At 45.2% G+C, this 23009-nt stretch overlaps 1 protein-coding gene across 1 annotated transcript in view; it reads right to left on the reverse strand.

Annotated features, from left to right (window-relative positions):
- Positions 1–16935: 16935 nt before the first annotated feature.
- Positions 16936–23009, reverse strand: part of LOC110498873 (ras-interacting protein 1) — a 40288-nt gene continuing 34214 nt past the window's right edge. The window contains exons 12-16 of the mRNA XM_021575545.2: positions 20048–20312; positions 19799–19971; positions 19527–19671; positions 19134–19321; positions 16936–18988 (exon numbers count right to left, since the gene is read on the reverse strand). Of these exons, the coding sequence (XP_021431220.1) occupies positions 18467–18988; positions 19134–19321; positions 19527–19671; positions 19799–19971; positions 20048–20312 (1293 nt within the window). The 3' untranslated portion in view covers positions 16936–18466. The remainder of the gene's footprint in view (positions 18989–19133; positions 19322–19526; positions 19672–19798; positions 19972–20047; positions 20313–23009) is intronic.

The following is a 23009-nucleotide window of genomic DNA, read 5'->3' on the forward strand; positions in this document are numbered from 1 at the left end:
ATTTTTAAACTATCTTAACATGTGGCTTTCTTCAGGCGGACCAAGACTAGGAACACTTTTGAATGGTCTACAAAGAATGGCCCCAGGTAAAAGTTGGCTTTTGCAGAGTATGTTTGTATTGTTACTCCACAGCATAGTATGCTATCACAACTCTACTGAAATGACATTTGAAACAAGGTGTCACTTCATTCTTGCTTTTTGATGGGAACTAGCCCCCTTTCCCCTACATACCTCTGGTTTGCTCTTTCAGACCCACAAAGGCAACAAGAAAGAAGTTGATACATTAACTGTTTCTCTGGGATTTGAACTAGGGGGGTACATACCTCAAGTTAGCTCTTTCATGCCAACAAAGGTCAACGTCAAAAATGGCTCTCTTCAGATTTGAACTCTCAAACTCTGGTTTGGGGAGCAAACGCCATAACCACTACTCTACCACAGAGACAGACACTAGATGTTAAGGGGTACTTCAGAATGCACACATCAAATACAACATTTCAGAGGTTAGAGAATGGTGTGGGGGCTTGTACTTCTTGGGTCCACCAACCGTTCCTCAATCTTCTTTTGATGACTACAAACAGAGATTATGAATCTTCAAAACCTACACTATAGGATGGATGTGTTTAGGAACAGGGGACGAAATTCGAAAGAGGCGTATTTCCAATTACCAACAAATAGACCCTAGAAATGTTATTCCAAAATCTTAATATTGGAACTTTGGCCCTTCATTTGCCTACTACTGCCTATAAGCTATCATAACACGTGGGTTTTTTCTTGGGGACAAGGTATCGGAACGCTTTTGAATGGTCTACAAAGCATGCCCCCAGGTCAAAGTTGGCTTTTGCAGACAAGGATAATATATTGTTACTCCACGGCATAGTATGTTATCACAACTCTATTAAAAGGACATTCTATACAAGGTGTCACTTCCGTCCTTCTATTTGATGGGAACTACCCCTACCCCCCAACAAACCTCAAGTTAGCTCTTTCATGCCAACAAAAGGCAACATCAGAAATGTTTCTCTAAAAAAAATCTCTCCTCAGATTTGAACTCTCAAACTCTGGTTTGGGGAGCAAACACCATAACCACTACTCTACTAGACATGCTATAACCACTTCTTTTCACATGCTATAACCTAACAACCTTATTCTAAAATCGATTACCTTAATATTTTCCCTCAATCTACACACATTACCCTATGATCACAAAGTGAATATTGGGTTTATACATTTTAGCAAATTATTTACAAATTAAAAAACAGAAATACCTTATTTACATAATGATTCTTCCCCTTTGCAATGAGTCTCAAATTGAGCTCAGGTGCATCCTGTTTCCATTGATCATCCTAGAGCTGTTTCTACAACTTCATTGGAGTACAGCTATGGTAAATGCAATTGATTTGACATGATTTGGAAAGGCACACACCTGTCTATATAAGGTCCCACAGTTGACAGTGCATGCCAGGGCAAAAACCAAGCCAAATCAAATCAAATTTTATTTGTCACATGCGGCAAATACAACAGCTGTGGACCTTACCGTGAAGGTCTTACTTACAAGCCCAAACCCAACAATGCAGGTCAAGAAATAGAGTTAAGAAATTGTTTCCTAAGTAAACTAAAGTCAAAAAAATGTATAAATCCATAAGTAACACAAGACAATTACATAACAATAACGAGGCTATATAAATGGGGTACCGGTACCGAGTCAATGTGCGGGGGTACAGGTTAGTTGAGGTCATTTGTAAAGTGACTTTGCAGTTATAATTAACAGTGAGTAGCAGCAGTGTAAAAACACTGGGGGGGTGGGGGGCTCTTTGACTATTTTTTGGCCCTTCCTGTGACAACGCTTAATATATAGGTCCTTGATGTCAGGAAGCTTTGCCCCAGTGATGTACTGGGCCGTACGCATTATGGCCAGATGCCCAGCAGTTGCCGTACCAGGCAACCTCTCAGGATGCTCTCGATGGTGCAGCTGTAGAACTTTTTGAGGATCTGGGGATCCATGCTAAATATTGTCAGTCTCCTGAGGGGGAAAGGTTTTGTCGTGCCCTCTTCACAACTGTGTTGGTGTGTTTCGACCATGATAGTTTGTTGGTGATGTGGACACCAAGGAACTTGGAACTCTCGACTCACTCCACTTCAGCCCTGTCGATGTTAATGGGGGCCTGTTCGGCCCTCCTTTTCCTAAAGTCCATGATCAGCCCCTTTGTCTTGCTCACATTGAGGGAGAGGTTGTTGTCATCAGGCCAGGAAGTCCTGAGGCATGGTTCCAGGGCTCAGGTCCTCTGGGAGGGGGGGAGAGGGAGAGAGAATTAGAGGGTGCATGAGACAGGAGAAATACTCCAGATATAACAGATTGACCCTAGCCCTCTGACACAAACTTTTGCAGCATAAATACTGGAGGCTGAGATACGAGGCGTAGGGAGACACTGTAGCCATGTCCAATGATTCCCCCGGACAGGGCCTATGAATCCCCCGGACAGGGCCTATGAATCCCCCGGACAGGGCCTATGAATCCCCCGGACAGGGCCTATGAATCCCCCGGACAGGGCCTATGAATCCCCCGGACAGGGCCTATGATCTAGTGGACCCTACCAGAAAACATTTAGTTACTTTTTGCATTTATTATGCTTTAAGTGTTACATATACACAAGAACAACACATTTCTCAATTTTGGTGAAAGTTGGCCATTAGCTAACCACAACTGTCCTGTCAAATACATTCATGACCTACAACTTGATGATCTGACAGTGTGGGGTAGAGAAATTCCAACTAACGGATGAAAAATTAACCAGGTTCTTTCTGTGTATGTCATGTATTGTCATGTTGTGTCTTGTTTCTGTCCTTTCCTTTCACCCTGTCTCCCTCTGCTGGTCGTACTAGGTTACCGTTTCTGTCCCTCTTTCCCCCAGCTGTTCCTTGTCTTCTCTGACTACCTCATTCACCCCTTTTCCCACCTGTTCCCTTTTTCCCTCTGATTAGGTCCCTATATCTCTCTCTGTTTCTGCTCCTGTCTTTGTCGGATTCTTGTTTGTGTGTCTCATGCCTGAACCAGACTATCATCGTGTTTGCTGCAACCTTGTCCTGTCCTGTCAGAATCTACCTGTCCATCTGAGCCCACGTGTGTTCATCATTAAAGAAACTCTGTTTGTTAATTCGCTTTTGGGTCCTCATTCACGCACCTGACAGAAGAATCCGACCAAGAATGGACCCAGCGACTTCGGATCCTCTCCACTCAGCCGTCGAGATCCAGGGAGCGATGCTAGGCAGACACGAGCAGGAATTGTCTGCTGCTCGACATGCCGTTGAGACCCTGGCCACCCAAGTCTCCAACCTCACAGAACAGGTTCACCATCTCCGCCTCGATCCACCGGCCACTTCCAGGGCTTTCGAATCTCCGGAGCCCAGAATCAATAACCCGCCGTGTTACTCTGGGGAGCCCACTGAATGCCGCTCGTTCCTCACCCAGTGTGATATTGTGTTTTCTCTCCAGCCCAACACTTACGCCAGGAGCACTGCTCGTGTCGCCTACGTCATATCTCTCCTTACTGGACGGGCTCGTGAGTGGGGCACGGCAATCTGGGAGGCAAGGGCTGAGTGTACTAACCAGTATCAGGACTTTAAGGAGGAGATGATACGGGTTTTTGATCGATCTGTTTTTGGGGAGGAGGCTTCCAGGGCCCTGTCTTCCCTATGTCAAGGTAATCGATCCATAACAGACTACTCTATTGAGTTTCGCACTCTTGCTGCCTCCAGTGGCTGGAACGAGCCGGCTTTGCTCGCTCGTTTTCTGGAGGGTCTCCGCGCAGAGGTAAAGGATGAGATTCTCTCCCGGGAGGTTCCTTCCAGCGTGGATTCCTTGATTGAACTCGCTATTCGCATTGAGCGACGGGTTGATCTTCGTCACCGAGCTCGTGGAAAGGAGCTCGCGTTCTCCGTTGCCCCCCTCTCCGCATCACTACCATCTTCCTCTGCCGGCTCGGGTGCTGAGCCTATGCAGCTGGGAGGTATCCGCATCTCGACTAAAGAGAGGGAACGGAGAATCACCAACCGCCTCTGTCTCTATTGCGGTTCCGCTGGTCATTTTGTCACTTCATGTCCAGTAAAAGCCAGAGCTCATCAGTAAGCGGAGGGCTACTGGTGAGCGCTACTACTCCTGTCTCTCCTTCAAGATCCTGCACTACCTTGTCGGTCCATCTACGCTGGACCGGTTCGTCAGCTTCCTGCAGTGCCTTAATAGACTCTGGGGCGGAGGGCTGTTTTATGGACGAGACCTGGGCTCGGGAACATGACATTCCTCTCAGACAGTTAAGGGAGCCCACGGCCTTGTTCGCCCTGGATGGTAGTCCTCTCCCCAGGATTCAGCGTGAGACGCTACCTTTAACCCTCACTGTTTCTGGTAATCATAGCGAAACCATTTCTTTTTTAATTTTTCGTTCACCTTTTACACCTGTTGTTTTGGGCCATCCCTGGCTAGTTTGTCATAATCCTTCCATTAATTGGTCTAGTAATTCTATCCTCTCCTGGAACGTCTCTTGTCATGTGAAATGTTTAATGTCTGCTATCCCTCCTGTTTCCTCTGTCTCTTCTTCACAGGAGGAGCCTGGTGATTTGACAGGGGTGCCGGAGGAATATCACGATCTGCGCACGGTGTTCAGTCGGTCCAGGGCCACCTCTCTTCCTCCACACCGGTCGTATGATTGTAGTATTGATCTCCTTCCGGGAACCACTCCCCCCCGGGGTAGACTATACTCTCTGTCGGCTCCCGAACGTAAGGCTCTCGAAGATTATTTGTCTGTAGCTCTTGACGCCGGTACCATAGTCCCCTCCTCCTCTCCCGCCGAAGCGGGGTTTTTTTTTTGTCAAGAAGAAGGACGGGTCTCTGCGCCCCTGCATAGATTATCGAGGGCTGAATGACATAACAGTGAAGAATCGTTATCCGCTTCCTCTTATGTCTTCAGCCTTCGAGATCCTGCAGGGAGCCAGGTTTTTCACTAAGTTGGACCTTCGTAACGCTTACCATCTCGTGCGCATCAGGGAGGGGGACGAGTGGAAGACGGCGTTTAACACTCCGTTAGGGCACTTTGAATACCGGGTTCTTCCTTTCGGCCTCGCTAACGCTCCAGCTGTCTTTCAGGCATTAGTCAATGATGTCCTGAGAGACATGCTGAACATCTTTGTTTTCGTTTACCTTGACGATATCCGGATTTTTTCACCGTCACTCCAGATTCATGTTCAGCACGTTCGACGTGTCCTCCAGCGCCTTTTAGAGAATTGTCTTTTTGTGAAGGCTGAGAAGTGCACTTTTCATGCCTCCTCCGTCACATTTCTCGGTTCTGTTATTTCCGCTGAAGGCATTAAGATGGATCCCGCTAAGGTCCAAGCTGTCATTGATTGGCCCGTCCCTAAGTCACGCGTCGAGCTGCAGCGCTTTCTCGGCTTCGCGAACTTCTATCGTCGTTTCATCCGTAATTTCGGTCAGGTGGCAGCTCCTCTCACAGCCCTTACTTCTGTCAAGACGTGCTTTAAGTGGTCCGTTTCCACCCAGGGAGCTTTTGATCTCCTCAAGAATCGTTTTACATCCGCTCCTATCCTTGTTACACCTGACGTCTCTAGACAGTTCGTTGTCGAGGTTGACGCGTCAGAGGTGGGCGTGGGAGCCATTCTTTCTCAGCGCTCCCTCTCTGACGACAAGGTCCACCCATGCGCGTATTTTTCTCATCGCCTGTCGCCGTCGGAACGTAACTATGATGTGGGAAACCGCGAACTGCTCGCCATCCGGTTAGCCCTAGGCGAATGGCGACAGTGGTTGGAGGGGGCGACCGTTCCTTTTGTCGTTTGGACTGACCATAGGAACCTTGAGTACATCCGTTCTGCCAAACGACTTAATGCGCGTCAGGCGCGTTGGGCGTTGTTTTTCGCTCGTTTCGAGTTCGTGATTTCTTATCGTCCGGGCTCTAAGAACACCAAGCCTGATGCTTTATCTCGTCTCTTCAGTTCTTCAGTAGCCTCCACTGACCCCGAGGGGATTCTCCCTGAGGGGCGTGTTGTCGGGTTGACTGTCTGGGGAATTGAGAGGCAGGTAAAGCAAGCGCTCACTCACACTCCGTCGCCGCGCGCTTGTCCTAGGAACCTTCTTTTCGTTCCCGTTCCTACTCGTCTGGCCGTTCTTCAGTGGGCTCACTCTGCCAAGTTAGCCGGCCACCCTGGCGTTCGGGGTACGCTTGCTTCCATTCGCCAGCGTTTTTGGTGGCCCACCCGGGAGCATGACACGCGTCGTTTCGTGGCTGCTTGTTCGGTCTGCGCGCAGACTAAGTCCGGTAACTCCCCTCCTGCCGGCCGTCTCAGGCCGCTTCCCATTCCCTCTCGACCGTGGTCTCACATCGCCTTAGATTTTGTCACCGGACTGCCTTCGTCAGCGGGGAAGACTGTTATTCTTACGGTTGTCGATAGGTTCTCTAAGGCGGCTCATTTCATTCCCCTTGCTAAGCTTCCTTCTGCTAAAGAGACGGCACAAATCATCATCGAGAATGTTTTCAGAATTCATGGCCTTCCGTCAGACGTCGTTTCGGACAGAGGTCCGCAATTCACGTCTCAATTTTGGAGGGAGTTTTGCCGTTTGATTGGGGCTTCCGTCAGTCTCTCTTCCGGCTTTCACCCCCAGTCTAACGGTCAAGCAGAACGGGCCAATCAGACTATTGGTCGCATCTTACGCAGTCTTTCTTTTCGCAACCCTGCGTCTTGGTCAGAACAGCTCCCCTGGGCAGAATACGCCCACAACTCGCTTCCTTCGTCTGCGACCGGGCTATCTCCTTTTCAGAGTAGCCTCGGGTACCAGCCTCCGCTGTTCTCATCTCAGTTCGCCGAGTCCAGCGTCCCCTCCGCTCAGGCTTTTGTCCAACGTTGCGAGCGCACCTGGAAGAGGGTCAGGTCTGCACTTTGCCGTTATAGGACGCAGACTGTGAGGGCTGCTAATAAGCGTAGAACTAGGAGTCCTAGATATTGTCGCGGTCAGAGAGTTTGGCTCTCCACTCAGAACCTTCCCCTTAAGACGGCTTCTCGCAAGTTGACCCCGCGGTTCATTGGTCCGTTCCGTATTTCTCGGGTCATTAATCCTGTCGCAGTTCGACTTCTTCTTCCGCGATACCTTCGTCGCGTCCACCCGGTCTTCCATGTCTCCTGTATCAAGCCCGTTCTTCGCGCCCCCGCTCGTCTTCCCCCCCCCCCCCCCCATCCTTGTCGAGGGCGCACCCATCTACAGGGTCCGTAGGATTTTGGACATGCGTCCTCGGGGCCGTGGTCACCAGTACCTCGTAGATTGGGAGGGGTACGGTCCTGAGGAGAGGAGTTGGGTTCCCTCTCGGGACGTGCTGGACCGTGCGCTGATCGAGGATTTCCTCCGTTGCCGCCAGGTTTCCTCCTCGAGTGCGCCAGGAGGCGCTCGGTGAGTGGGGGGGTACTGTCATGTATTGTCATGTTGTGTCTTGTTTCTGTCCTTTCCTTTCACCCTGTCTCCCTCTGCTGGTCGTACTAGGTTACCGTTTCTGTCCCTCTTTCCCCCAGCTGTTCCTTGTCTTCTCTGACTACCTCATTCACCCCTTTTCCCACCTGTTCCCTTTTTCCCTCTGATTAGGTCCCTATATCTCTCTCTGTTTCTGCTCCTGTCTTTGTCGGATTCTTGTTTGTGTGTCTCATGCCTGAACCAGACTATCATCGTGTTTGCTGCAACCTTGTCCTGTCCTGTCGGAATCTACCTGTCCATCTGAGCCCACGTGTGTTCATCATTAAAGAAACTCTGTTTGTTAATTCGCTTTTGGGTCCTCATTCACGCACCTGACAGTGTATATGCAGAACAGTATACAAATACACTAATAATACATCCAGTCTCTGCTTATTGGTGATACTTTCCATTCTGCCCTATTGTGACCTTTGACCCCTTGCAAAGGGCCTTAAATTTCCACATTCTGGATGACATCCTGCTGAACTTTCATTGTTTGAGCTAGCATGTGAAAAACAATTTCCCTCTCACTTGACCCATGTGGGCTGACCTACGGTGCAGTTAGATGCAAAGGTGCTACTTGATGTAGACATGACATGTGATTTGGGATGAGGGGAAAAGACAATCAATGACAATTGAAATTGCTAATTTATTCTGCAAATTGCTATATTTGTTCATGTAGACATTGAATATGTTTCATATGTGGGTGATGCATTTCATTTGTAGTCTTTCGTAATTTGTCCTTTTGAAATATATTTAACATCATTTGGTGAGATGTCTGTAAGACATCACTTATGATGATCAATATTTCAATTTAGTGTAATGACATCAAACACTCCCTTCTCCTGAAGGGCGTACATAATATGATTCACTATTCGCCATAAATGTAAAAGCATTAGATTGCCGTATGCATGGCCCAAAAGGAGTTTCCACCATATTTCTTGTTCATGCAGAGAATTGAAAGGGGGCACTTTGGGAGAACTGAGATGTTTGATACAAATTACTGAGCAACTCCTTCCTCCCTCCTTGAAGTAATCATTGCTTAGACAGGAATGGGCAGGTGAAACCAAGGGCTCCACTACATGGCTTTAACCTGTCTAGTCATTTCTAATCAGTGATTACTTCTAGGGAGGACAAAAGGAGGGATATATATAAAGATTGAGCGAGCCACTACTGTCAGCTACACAACCCAATCCTGTTATTTGCATATAATATACTTTTGACCTCTCACCTGTAAATTGTCTGTAACCATTCCACAGATATCTTGTACAGTGGAAACACTTGAGCCTCTGCCTCGTCCACATCAGCAATAACTCATCACTCCTACTCCAGATAAATTCATTAGTAGGAAGTTTGATACCCACATGACCCCACTCAACCCCAGGGGCCAAGTGTTAACATTCAATCTAACCTGGGGCCTTCCGTATCAAGTGTCTCAGAGTAGGAGTGTCCCTCTCGGATCAGTTTTGCAGTTTACAACAAGAATAAGATTATAGACACATCCTAGATCAGCAATTACTGTGAGATGATTTGTGGATGAAGTCCCAGGTCCCCCTCTGTCCATGTTATGTTGTTCATTTGGATCTTAACATGGCTTTTGGGGGCCCTAACCAATATTTGGTTTGGGGGCTGCCCACCTCGCTGGCAAAGTGTTGTTGTGTCCTCCCCCCTCTTGACGCTGGAGAGAAATTGAAATTGTTGAATTATTTACATTTCAATTGTGGCCATTTTGCCATTGTGCAGGGAAAGGTTTAGCAATGTTGAATAGACCAGCGTGCTACCATCAGGAAAATGATTATTTTCTGTGCTGGTCATTGAACTGGAAAGGTCTAACACCCTCAACTATCATTGTCAACTCTACGACGTGTAGAGGAAGGGAAGTATAGACAATAAGCAACCCCCCCTCCGTCTCCCAGATTGCCAGATTGCCCCTACACTACCCCAGGTCCCTTGATCAAGGGACCTGGGGTGCGATAGTATGCAGGGAAGGAAGCACCAGGGCTCCCAAAAAAAAGGGAGGCGAAAGACTGAAACACCTGGAAAAGTATACTGACATGACCAATAACTCACCACCACCCCCAAATACATCATTCGCCTGGACATTTCATCTGTATTGTTGGCTGTTGCCGTGGGGCGGTGGGGGACAGCGGAAACCAAAGTAGTGAACTAGCAACTCATACTCCCTTTTTTTTGGGAGCCCTGGTGCTTCCTTCCCTGCATACTATCGCACCCCAGGTCCCTTGATCAAGGGACCTGGGGTAGTGTAGGGGCAATCTGGCAATCTGGGAGACGGAGGGGGGGTTGCTTATTGTCTATACTTCCCTTCCTCTACACGTCGTAGAGTTGACAATGATAGTTGAGGGTGTTAGACCTTTCCAGTTCAATGACCAGCACAGAAAATAATCATTTTCCTGATGGTAGCACGCTGGTCTATTCAACATTGCTAAACCTTTCCCTGCACAATGGCAAAATGGCCACAATTGAAATGTAAATAATTCAACAATTTCAATTTCTCTCCAGCGTCAAGAGGGGGGAGGACACAACAACACTTTGCCAGCGAGGTGGGCAGCCCCCAAACCAAATATTGGTTAGGGCCCCCAAAAGCCATGTTAAGATCCAAATGAACAACATAACATGGACAGAGGGGGACCTGGGACTTCATCCACAAATCATCTCACAGTAATTGCTGATCAAGGATGTGTCTATAATCTTATTCTTGTTGTAAACTGCAAAACTGATCCGAGAGGGACACTCCTACTCTGAGACACTTGATACGTAAGGCCCCAGGTTAGATTGAATGTTAACACTTGGCCCCTGGGGTTGAGTGGGGTCATGTGGGTATCAAACTTCCTACTAATGAATTTATCTGGAGTAGGAGTGATGAGTTATTGCTGATGTGGACGAGGCAGAGGCTCAAGTGTTTCCACTGTACAAGATATCTGTGGAATGGTTACAGACAATTTACAGGTGAGAGGTCAAAAGTATATTATATGCAAATAACAGGATTGGGTTGTGTAGCTGACAGTAGTGGCTCGCTCAATCTTTATATATATCCCTCCTTTTGTCCTCCCTAGAAGTAATCACTGATTAGAAATGACTAGACAGGTTAAAGCCATGTAGTGGAGCCCTTGGTTTCACCTGCCCATTCCTGTCTAAGCAATGATTACTTCAAGGAGGGAGGAAGGAGTTGCTCAGTAATTTGTATCAAACATCTCAGTTCTCCCAAAGTGCCCCCTTTCAATTCTCTGCATGAACAAGAAATATGGTGGAAACTCCTTTTGGGCCATGCATACGGCAATCTAATGCTTTTACATTTATGGCGAATAGTGAATCATATTATGTACGCCCTTCAGGAGAAGGGAGTGTTTGATGTCATTACACTAAATTGAAATATTGATCATCATAAGTGATGTCTTACAGACATCTCACCAAATGATGTTAAATATATTTCAAAAGGACAAATTACGAAAGACTACAAATGAAATGCATCACCCACATATGAAACATATTAAATGTCTACATGAACAAATATAGCAATTTGCAGAATAAATTAGCAATTTCAATTGTCATTGATTGTCTTTTCCCCTCATCCCAAATCACATGTCATGTCTACATCAAGTAGCACCTTTTCATCTAACTGCACCGTAGTTCAGCCCACATGGGTCAAGTGAGAGGGAAATTGTTTTTCACATGCTAGCTCAAACAATGAAAGTTCAGCAGGATGTCATCCAGAATGTGGAAATTTAAGGCCCTTTGCAAGGGGTCAAAGGTCACAATAGGGCAGAATGGAAAGTATCACCAATAAGCAGAGACTGGATGTATTATTAGTGTATTTGTATACTGTTCTGCATATACACAGAAAGAACCTGGTTACTTTTTCATCCGTTAGTTGGAATTTCTCTACCCCACACTGTCAGATCATCAAGTTGTAGGTCATGAATGTATTTGACAGGACAGTTGTGGTTAGCTAATGGCCAACTTTCACCAAAATTGAGAAATGTGTTGTTCTTGTGTATATGTAACACTTAAAGCATAATAAATGCAAAAAGTAACTAAATGTTTTCTGGTAGGGTCCACTACATCATAGGCCCTGTCCGGGGGATTCATAGGCCCTGTCCGGGGGATTCATAGGCCCTGTCCGGGGGATTCATAGGCCCTGTCCGGGTGATTCATAGGCCCTGTCCGGGGGATTCATAGGCCCTGTCCGGGGGATTTATAGGCCCTGTCCGGGGGATTCATAGGCCCTGTCTGGGGGATTTATAGGCCCTGTCCGGGGGATTCATAGGCCCTGTCCGGGGGATTCATAGGCCCTGTCCGGGGGATTCATAGGCCCTGTCCGGTGGATTCATAGGCCCTGTCCGGGGGATTCATAGGCCCTGTCCGGGGGAATCATAGGCCCTGTCCGGGGGATTTATAGGCCCTGTCCGGGGGATTCATAGGCCCTGTCCGGGGGATTCATAGGCCCTGTCCGGGGGATTCATAGGCCCTGTCCGGGGGATTCATAGGCCCTGTCCGGGGGATTTATAGGCCCTGTCCGGGGGATTCATAGGCCCTGTCCGGGGGATTCATAGGCCCTGTCCGGGGGATTCATAGGCCCTGTCCGGGGGAATCATTGGACATGGCTACAGTGTCTCCCTACGCCTCGTATCTCAGCCTCCAGTATTTATGCTGCAAAAGTTTGTGTCAGAGGGCTAGGGTCAATCTGTTATATCTGGAGTATTTCTCCTGTCTCATGCACCCTCTAATTCTCTCTCCCTCTCCCCCCCTCCCAGAGGACCTGAGCCCTGGAACCATGCCTCAGGACTTCCTGGCCTGATGACAACAACCTCTCCCTCAATGTGAGCAAGACAAAGGGGCTGATCATGGACTTTAGGAAAAGGAGGGCCGAACAGGCCCCCATTAACATCGACAGGGCTGAAGTGGAGTGAGTCGAGAGTTCCAAGTTCCTTGGTGTCCACATCACCAACAAACTATCATGGTCGAAACACACCAACACAGTTGTGAAGAGGGCACGACAAAACCTTTCCCCCTCAGGAGACTGACAATATTTAGCATGGATCCCCAGATCCTCAAAAAGTTATACAGCTGCACCATCGAGAGCATCCTGAGAGGTTGCCTGGTACGGCAACTGCTGGGCATCTGGCCATAATGCGTACGGCCCAGTACATCACTGGGGCAAAGCTTCCTGACATCAAGGACCTATATATTAAGCGTTGTCACAGGAAGGGCCAAAAAATAGTCAAAGAGCCCCCCACCCCCCCAGTGTTTTTACACTGCTGCTACTCACTGTTAATTATAACTGCAAAGTCACTTTACAAATGACCTCAACTAACCTGTACCCCCGCACATTGACTCGGTACCGGTACCCCATTTATATAGCCTCGTTATTGTTATGTAATTGTCTTGTGTTACTTATGGATTTATACATTTTTTTGACTTTAGTTTACTTAGGAAACAATTTCTTAACTCTATTTCTTGACCTGCATTGTTGGGTTTGGGCTTGTAAGTAAGACCTTCACGGTAAGGTCCACAGCTGTTGTATTTGCCGCATGTGACAAATAAAATTTGATTTGATTTGGCTTGGTTTTTGCCCTGGCATGCACTGTCAACTGTGGGACCTTATATAGACAGGTGTGTGCCTTTCCAAATCATGTCAAATCAATTGCATTTACCATAGCTGTACTCCAATGAAGTTGTAGAAACAGCTCTAGGATGATCAATGGAAACAGGATGCACCTGAGCTCAATTTGAGACTCATTGCAAAGGGGAAGAATCATTATGTAAATAAGGTATTTCTGTTTTTTAATTTGTAAATAATTTGCTAAAATGTATAAACCCAATATTCACTTTGTGATCATAGGGTAATGTGTGTAGATTGAGGGAAAATATTAAGGTAATCGATTTTAGAATAAGGTTGTTAGGTTATAGCATGTGAAAAGAAGTGGTTATAGCATGTCTAGTAGAGTAGTGGTTATGGTGTTTGCTCCCCAAACCAGAGTTTGAGAGTTCAAATCTGAGGAGAGATTTTTTTTAGAGAAACATTTCTGATGTTGCCTTTTGTTGGCATGAAAGAGCTAACTTGAGGTTTGTTGGGGGGTAGGGGTAGTTCCCATCAAATAGAAGGACTGAAGTGACACCTTGTATAGAATGTCCTTTTAATAGAGTTGTGATAACATACTATGTCGTGGAGTAACAATATATTATCCTTGTCTGCAAAAGCCAACTTTGACCTGGGGGCATGCTTTGTAGACCATTCAAAAGCGTTCCGATACCTTGTCCCCAAGAAAAAACCCACGTGTTATGATAGCTTATAGGCAGTAGTAGGCAAATGAAGGGCCAAAGTTCCAATATTAAGATTTTGGAATAACATTTCTAGGGTCTATTTGTTGGTAATTGGAAATACGCCTCTTTCGAATTTCGTCCCCTGTTCCTAAACACATCCATCCTATAGTGTAGGTTTTGAAGATTCATAATCTCTGTTTGTAGTCATCAAAAGAAGATTGAGGAACGGTTGGTGGACCCAAGAAGTACAAGCCCCCACACCATTCTCTAACCTCTGAAATGTTGTATTTGATGTGTGCATTCTGAAGTACCCCTTAACATCTAGTGTCTGTCTCTGTGGTAGAGTAGTGGTTATGGCGTTTGCTCCCCAAACCAGAGTTTGAGAGTTCAAATCTGAAGAGAGCCATTTTTGACGTTGACCTTTGTTGGCATGAAAGAGCTAACTTGAGGTATGTACCCCCCTAGTTCAAATCCCAGAGAAACAGTTAATGTATCAACTTCTTTCTTGTTGCCTTTGTGGGTCTGAAAGAGCAAACCAGAGGTATGTAGGGGAAAGGGGGCTAGTTCCCATCAAAAAGCAAGAATGAAGTGACACCTTGTTTCAAATGTCATTTCAGTAGAGTTGTGATAGCATACTATGCTGTGGAGTAACAATACAAACATACTCTGCAAAAGCCAACTTTTACCTGGGGCCATTCTTTGTAGACCATTCAAAAGTGTTCCTAGTCTTGGTCCGCCTGAAGAAAGCCACATGTTAAGATAGTTTAAAAATAGTTGTAGATATGGTGGTGAATTCCCAAAGGAGAGGTTGTGAGTTAAATTCATTTCAAGAGCATGCCAACTTGCTTTTGTTGCCTTGACAGAACAATGTTGAGGTGGGGTTCCGGAAGGACATAGACATTAAGGGAAATTGGATACTAAAATGTTAGGGTACAGCAACTGGTGTTGAGAAGGAGTGCTGATCTACAAACAAACCCACCGCTGTCCATATAAAGTTATTCCAGAGACAACTGATTCAGAATGATCTAGGCAAAGCTGATCGTAGAAAAGTGCTCCTCTGTACGCATTTATGAAATGTCTCAGGCTAAGAATGCTGAACTGGAATCAGTACCCCCCACACCCCGTCAAAGTAATGTTATTCATTCTACTCACAAATGCTAAACAGATCCTAGTTCAGCACTCCTACTTCAAGCCACCAAGTGAATGTTGGGTATTGGGTGCTAAACTTCTTGAACAGTGGTTGAAAAAGTACCCAATTGTCATTCTTGAGTAAAAGTAAAGATATGTTAATAGAAAATGTCTCAAGTAAAAGTGAAAGTGAACCAGTAAAATACTAAGTAAACCTCATTGATAAAAGATACTTAAGTGTCAGTGGTAAAAGTATAAATTATTTCACCTTCCATATATTAAGCAAACCAGACAGCACAATTCTCTTGTATTTTTAATTATGAAATAGCCATGGGAACACTCAGACATAATTTACAAACGAAGCATGTGTTTAGTGAGTCCGCTAGATCAGAGGCAGTAGGGATGTTCTCTTGATAAGTGTGTGAATTGGACCATTTTCCTGTCCGGCTTAGCATTCAAATGCATAAAGTACTTTTGGGTGCCAGGGAAACTGTATGGAGTAAAAAATATATTAATTTCTTAAAAAATGTGGCGAAGTAAAATTGAATGTTGTAAAGAAACAGAAAGAGTAAAAGTACAGATACAAAAAAAACAGATATAAACAAAATGTAGTGGAGTAGTTTAAATACATTTTTGTTAAGTAATTTACACCACTGGACTTGAAAGGAACACCGGTACCCCATGTATATAACCTCGCTATTGTTATTTTACTGCTGATCTTTAATTATTTGTTACTTTTATTTCTTATTTTTTACTTAACACATTTTTCTTACAACTAAATTGTTGGTTAAGGGCTTAATTTCAGCATTTCACTGTAAGGTCTACACATGTAGTATTCGGCGCATGTGACAAATACAATTTGATTTGTTACACATGAAAAACATGTTGTGAACCTGGTGTGACATTATTGAAGCTGTGATGACACCTAGTGGACATCAAGAAGACATACACTACACACATATATATATATATACACACACACACACACTTTAACCTTAACACAGATGGGATGCTTTACATAAGTTGCTATTTTTTATTAGACACTAATATATATGTCCAATAAACAGACGTTCAAAAGTCGGAATGTAAAGCGACTGGAAAGTTATTCAAAAGCAGGTGTAGTGAATCAAGCATCTTGGGGTTACCTGAAATAGGTCAAAGTATATATTTTACATGTTCTAATTGATTTAATCTTTATTTAACTAGGCAAGATGAACTCAACAACATCGACATAGACACAAGTTACCTGCTATATTTGGGGGAAATGATTAACACAGAGAGAACTTGGCAAAATACAATGCATGCTTCTGTAGTACGAGTAGGTATATACAGTATCATCGATAACAATTGTGTACAAGCCACCTAGCTAATAAAATACTGGGGCTTGCGGTCATAAGTTACATTTCAACCACAGCGATTCCCCAATTGAGGCGCAACAGAGTTCACCCGCAAATGCAGGAACACCGGAAATAATAACTAAACCAACGAATGAGAAATGGTGGAGGCTACTAGAACGAAGAGACATTTTTTCCGAATAAACGTGGTGAGTGAAAAACGTAATTACATAGCTCACTCCCTACCCGGTATCTCATTCTACTGTTATACGACTCTGTATGCGTTGCTTGTTGGCAACCTTGTTATTTACGAAGTTTTTGGAACGGATTCCTGTTGGAACGTTCCACAAATTATACCCACCCATCAGTACTTGCTCCTTTTCTCACTCACCTCCATTGTCACCTGCTCTCCCTGCCCTGTTGGCATCCTCATGCTCTCTCTCTCCCTATTCAGAACGCACCAGAGTGAACATGAAATAAATATTATCAGTAAACAAGTACACCACTTGTTTACTGATAATATTTATTGAATGTTCACTCTTGCCATGATGTTCAGGAATAGATTACTAACCAATAAGCCCGCGTGAGTTACCATTGTTGATCGCTGGGTGAATGTTTGGCTAATGAACTTTCCAAGTGAGTTAGTATGATAGCTAACGTTAGTGATGGTTGATTGATTAGCACTCGCAAATCGGCCCGTTTTTACCAAAAACGTTTATTTCCACTCCATGCAATTACTGACACTTTTTTGCAAATATTTATTTCCACAATTACAGTCCCGCTCAAAATGACGTGTGACGTCAAAACTATCAGAATCGACAGTGAAATAGCCTACGTAACACTCATATTACATTATAGTTTTCCACTTGTTAATACATTTGAAAGTAATGAAATAGAAAGACAGTACAGTGTTTAACATTGATTATATCTACCCACAGCAGTCGAGCAACGGCTTCTGCTGGAGTACGGCAAAACCACTTGGACAAGCCACACGCAGAATTGCAGTACACCGTAATACTAGAACCGGTAGTAATAATAATGGCAATTTGTTAAGTTATAATTATGATGACATTTGCTAATGATTATTTCAGACGGCGATGCGTGGTTGCCTGTCGTAGCATAGCAAAAAAAAAAAGTTTATATTTTTTATATCAAGATGGGGGGGCATTTTGAGCATATTTTAATGAGTAAATAACCTCATGTCACAGTGAGCAAGGTTTACGTACAATTCTAATATATATTGGGGGCCACCCCATATATTATAATTATGGCCCAGGTGCACGTAAACATTACTCGCTGTGACATGAGGTTATTTACTCATGTTCATGAGTTTCATGAACACAGAAATTGCACTCCCAGACCACCAGGAGGCAATGTCTGACACAAAATACACTTCTAGAGACGGAGTGACCAAATAATGCATACCAAAAGCAGTTCATTTGCATCCTCTCATGTCTACTAATTACCTAAAAAAACTGCAAACCCAGTCCTGAAAAGCAAGAAAACAAACAGTTCTCATACCACCATGCTGGACTATTGGACCCAGGTGTGGAGGAGACAGTATAAAACATCATACCATTTTTATGACAAAACCTGTTTTTTAGGGCAGATAGAGATTTTAAAAATGGCTACTCTTGTCATCTGAGCTTCATTGATTTGACCTTGGACCGTGTTGTTTTTTCTCTGAGTGAGTTCTCAGCTAGCCATCGGGGCTACCAGGGAGGTCTAAATTGAATGTTTTCAGAATTAGTTATTACCTAAAGATGAACCTTACCAAGGTTAAGGCCATTCACTCAGACATCACAAACACCACTGGTCCTGGAAAGCTGCAGGATGTTTCAGATGGGTCAGAATAGAGAAGAGTACACTTTTGGAATGATCTACAATTACGCTTTGGTTTGTTCAACCTATTCAGTTTGTCTGAAATCAAATAAAGAATTTGTCAGATCAATGTGATTTTTGGAATTGAATGAAAGCTTCTTAATTGCTTTCAACACCTCATGTGCATTGAAAAGCGATGGGGGCAATGTAGCGGCAGCAGCCAATCAGAAGAGTTGGGGGCGTGGTTTATTGGGGGCGTGGTTTTCAGTTTGTTCTTTTTTTGTTTGTTGTCATTCCAGTTAATCTGGTCTATTGTATTTGTTTTTCCAATTTAAACCTGAATACTGCCATCTTCTGTAAAGATACTGCCATAAGAGCACAACTAATTTACTTGTAATCAGTTGAACTATTTTTTGGGGGGGTTGATCCAAATAGTACTTTTTTTTAAGTGCATATCCTTGTCTCTGTCACTCACCCTTGCATCCACTAGAGCCAATCCCAGTCCTCTATCTCCTCTCTGTAGCTCTAGAGTAAACACCTCTTCATCCTCCTGATGCTCAGTCTCTGGTTCAACCAGCTCCAGGCTGTGGGGGGTGTTAGGAGGGGTGAGGAGACAGGAGGGGTCCAGGGCAGACCTCCTCTGGGTGAGGGGGCTTAGGTCTGTCTCTCTGAACTGGAGCTCCAGGCTCTTCAGCTTTTGGGTCAGTAGGGCCCCACAAGAGTTCAAATCACTTGGGGGAGAAGGGCTTTGCTGGGGGGGAAAGGGGGGAGGGTGAAGGGGAGAGGGCGTAGATAATTGAGAGGGGGGTGATGGAGGAGAGTCCAGAGGTAGGACCTTCTCTACGGGGGGGGATTCGAGAGACTCCAGGGAGGCCTTTGGGAGAGTTGCCATTTTTGTCTTCTTGGCTTCCGTGGGAACAGCATATTCCTGCGGGATTTCCAGAACTAAGCATATGAGTTCTAAAAGAGTTCTAGAACAAAATAGTTCCACGAAAAAGTAGTAAACCAGTATCATATAGATATAAACCCATGTCTAATTAATTCAAGCAACAGTTGTGAACCAAATGTGTTACCTGTTGCGTGTGCATATGACTGAAATTCTCTGGTGACTCTTTGACAGACAGGTTGCTGATAAACTCCTGCAGCCTCCTGAGCTGTCCAGCCAGGCCTGAGTCTGTCACCTCTCCCCCAAGCCTCAGGCTGAAACCAGAGCTGGGCAGCACCAGGGGAGGGTGGCTGTCAAAACTCTCCAGGATATCAGCTAGTGAGAGGAGGGCAAGAGGGGTTAAGAGAAAGTAAATCAAACGATAGTGTAGCACAAATATCATGTCCTCATCATAGGTTTAATACTGTGTCTATGTTGCTGGTTTGCTTGTCTCAGTTTGAAATGGCAACAGTGAAAAAACAAAGCCACAAAACAAGTCAGATGTTTACTATAGTGGATTAACAGCAGACAATCAACCAACCAGTGTTCTGTGTAGCTAGGTGATCCTCATCAGAAGGGGCCCAGTGTGGGGGCCAGGGTGTGGCTGGGCTGTAGCCTCTCAGCAGGTGGTGGAGCTGGGCTGGACTCAGACTGGGGAACGCACATCGCAGGGACTCCCAGGAGGACTACAGGGAAAATGTGTGTGTGGAGGGCTGAGCTTGTGTGTGTCACCTCTCCCCTCTCCCGTGAGTGTGTGTGTGTGTGTGTGTGTGTGTGTGTGTGCACATGCAGGTGTGTATGAGCGTCTCTGACCTGCATTAGTTGTTCCCTTGGAGTGGCCAGTAGGTTGACAGCAGAGGAGAGTGTGTGGAGATGTTCCACAACCAAGTCACCCAGTCCAGACCCTTGGGCCCAGTCCAGTAGCAGGTCTAGGTTAGCGCTGATATGGACCCCTCTGGACCACTGGTAGAATTCATCCTCTGAACCTTCACTCACAAAACAATCTGTGTTAATGACATAGAAAGAGAATGTGTGTGTGTGTGTGTGTGTGTGTGTCCTCACCTCTCTCCATGAGTGTGTTGAACAGTGAAGCATTGATGAAGTAGAAGAGATAGGCCAGGAGCTGAGAGGAGATCTCATGGTGGAGCTGACAGTCCTGTAGCAGTCTGCTGGTCTCTGTCAGGACCTCCAGGACCTGGTCTGTCTCTCCAGGGACCTGCACACCACCGCTATCCAGGAACAGCTCATTTTGCTCGGGGAGAAGCAGCCCACTGCTCCCCCTGAATGGGTCACTGTCCAGCAAACTAGGCAGAATTGGATACAGAGTCTAGAGGGGATACAAAGATAAGATACTGTATATACAATATAACAAATTATACCGCTCCCCCTGCAGCAGAATGATTTCGTTGTGAATGTGGGTGTTTGACCAGAGATGAGGTCTGACAGTGAGAGTAGTGGGAGACTAAACTACAGTTAATGTCTGCAGCCACTCTCTCTCTTATTTCTTCTCAGCCAAAAGCCCTCTTTCTTCTGCTCTACAGGGCAGGCTAGCTATGACAATGATGGCTTTGTTCTGGCTAATTGTAGTCAGACAGAACAAGCCCCCCCCCCTCACACTCCCTGTCCCTCAGGACTCTCCTCTACCCCACCCCACCCCTCTTTCCAATCTCACTTGGCACTGTGGCACCAGCCAGTGAGCTCCGTGGATTGACATTCCTACAGAGCTGAATATGTATTGTGAAAAAAGCCTGTGAATCTGGCTTGTGTGGGCATGGCATGATAAACTGCTGAGTGGTACAGTACAGAATCTCTGAGTGACTTCCTCTCCTTCACATCCCTTTACAGTATACTACAGCAGTATAGTGACTATATATCTCCATGCTTATTGCTCTGGTTTATTAGCCTATATACTGTACATTCATGAGTCCTAAGCCATTGCACATATCAGCGTAACATTTCCCATGACATCTAAACAGGAGACACAGGAAATGAGGAGAAATAGACCCAAACTATGTGTCCATGTTTTCAGTTGGAAAATGTAGCTCATCACCAGATGCCCAACAAAACAATGACCCCACCCTCAACATGTTCCAATGTTTCACTGTAATGCCACATGTAGCCATGGCACTTATCGTGCCCTGAAGGCTGAAAGTGTGTGTGTGTGTGTGTGTGTTCGTTCATGCCAGGTCCTCCTCTGGGACCGGCCGATCACCAGAAGAGTCTTTTGTTTTCCAGCCTACACCAGCATCTGTTTCCCCTACACCAGATGGAATGACACGACAAGATCCCAACATAAGCACACACACTTTCATTTCTGTTATTATAGCTTTAGATAGACCATTCAGCTCTGTTTGGTTTACATTTGAATTTGCTCAGAAAACGGTAGCACATGCACAGTACAAGCCCACATGCAACACACCCACACACCTACCCACCCACCCAGACCAGTAGTCTGAGAGCGGCGTGACAAAGGAGAGTATTGAGAGGGAGAATATACATTCTGAGCTCCTGTCTCTTGAACCCCCCCCCCCCCCCACACACACACACACTTTGACACACAGTCACACATATAGGCAGTCCTCGATAAACACCCTTTTCCTATCAAAAATAACCCTGGCTGCCATACAAGGATGAATAGAGATCTGTGAAGAAGTGGGGCTTTGAGAAGCTTTCCCCATGAATGTTAGCCTGGCACACACAAACACACACACACGCACACACAGCTCGCCCCAGCTGCTAACACATTCCTAGCATTGTTTGGTCCAGTCTAGCTGTCAGAACTAACTGGAGCTATAGTCCTGACATATGTGATCGATGAGGAGATCTACATCCAGAGAAACCCACCAACCACACAATCACCAGGACTACAGAGCTCTGCACAGCTCTAGGAGCAACACAATCACCAGGACTACAGAGCTCTGCACAGCTCTAGGATCAACACAAGCTTAGAACCACACAATCACCAGGACTACAGAGCTCTGCACAGCTCTAGGAGCAACACAAGCTTAGAACCACACAATCACTAGGACTATACAGCTTGAGTAGGATCATGAGCTCAAAACAGAGATTTCAAGGATAGATTTGGAAAAAGGAATCATCAGACACACCAATAAACCACTAGATTTATATGAATTTAGATATAGCAATAAGTATTACATTGTCATCCATGAATGAACATACATGACCTAAACATCTGCAGCACAGCAGAAATGGATACTGAGGCCAGGTAGTTCAGACTGGACAGACATTTCCTTCTGCATTGTACAGAAATATGTAAACCACAAACTTATCTAGAGTGTTGGGATTGTGTTGCAGAGCATCATGGAAGTTGTGTGTGTTGAGACGACCACGTTTCGGATAAATGGTTGAACCGTGTTTTCCTGTCTCCCGTCTCATCATTAATTAATTGTTATAAAGATGTGGTTATGAAACCCAGGTGACACAACAAAAGATTGACGACGAGTAAGTCTGAACCTACAGCAACTATTCTGTCCAGAAGATGTTGGTTTTTACAAGTTTAAAACTTATTTTCCATGATACTCGCTCTATGTTACCACAGTGTATTGCCAGCAGAGGCAAGTGAATAGTCGAGCTAGCTAAGAGAGAGAGTTCGTGTCGTCATAAACGGCAGAAAAGGATTCAAGACGGACGTCGTAGAAGGTAAACAAAAAGATTAAAATGGGAGGGCTATACAGTAAAGGAAAGAACATTTCTTCAACTGTGAAGACAAACTCTGGAATTAAAAACTGCTAAATGAGCTAACTTGAGGGTGAAAAGTCAGTGAGTGAAGTGAATGAAGATCACGTGACTGAGGAAAATGTGGTTGAGGACAATATTTAAGTGAGTGATAATCAGGGGCCTATTGAGAAATGAAAAATGTCCGGAATTGTTTGAAACGTTGGACAGCTTGATGAAAGTGTTGAGCAGTGGAGCTCATAACAAATGGTCTGAATATTTTGTTATCGCAAATTACATTGATGAGGACAGAATTTTGTGTTACGGGGCCAAAGACATTAGTTTACTA

This window comes from Oncorhynchus mykiss, chromosome 20 (genome assembly GCF_013265735.2).
Source record: "Oncorhynchus mykiss isolate Arlee chromosome 20, USDA_OmykA_1.1, whole genome shotgun sequence".
Taxonomy (NCBI): Eukaryota; Metazoa; Chordata; class Actinopteri; order Salmoniformes; family Salmonidae; genus Oncorhynchus; species Oncorhynchus mykiss.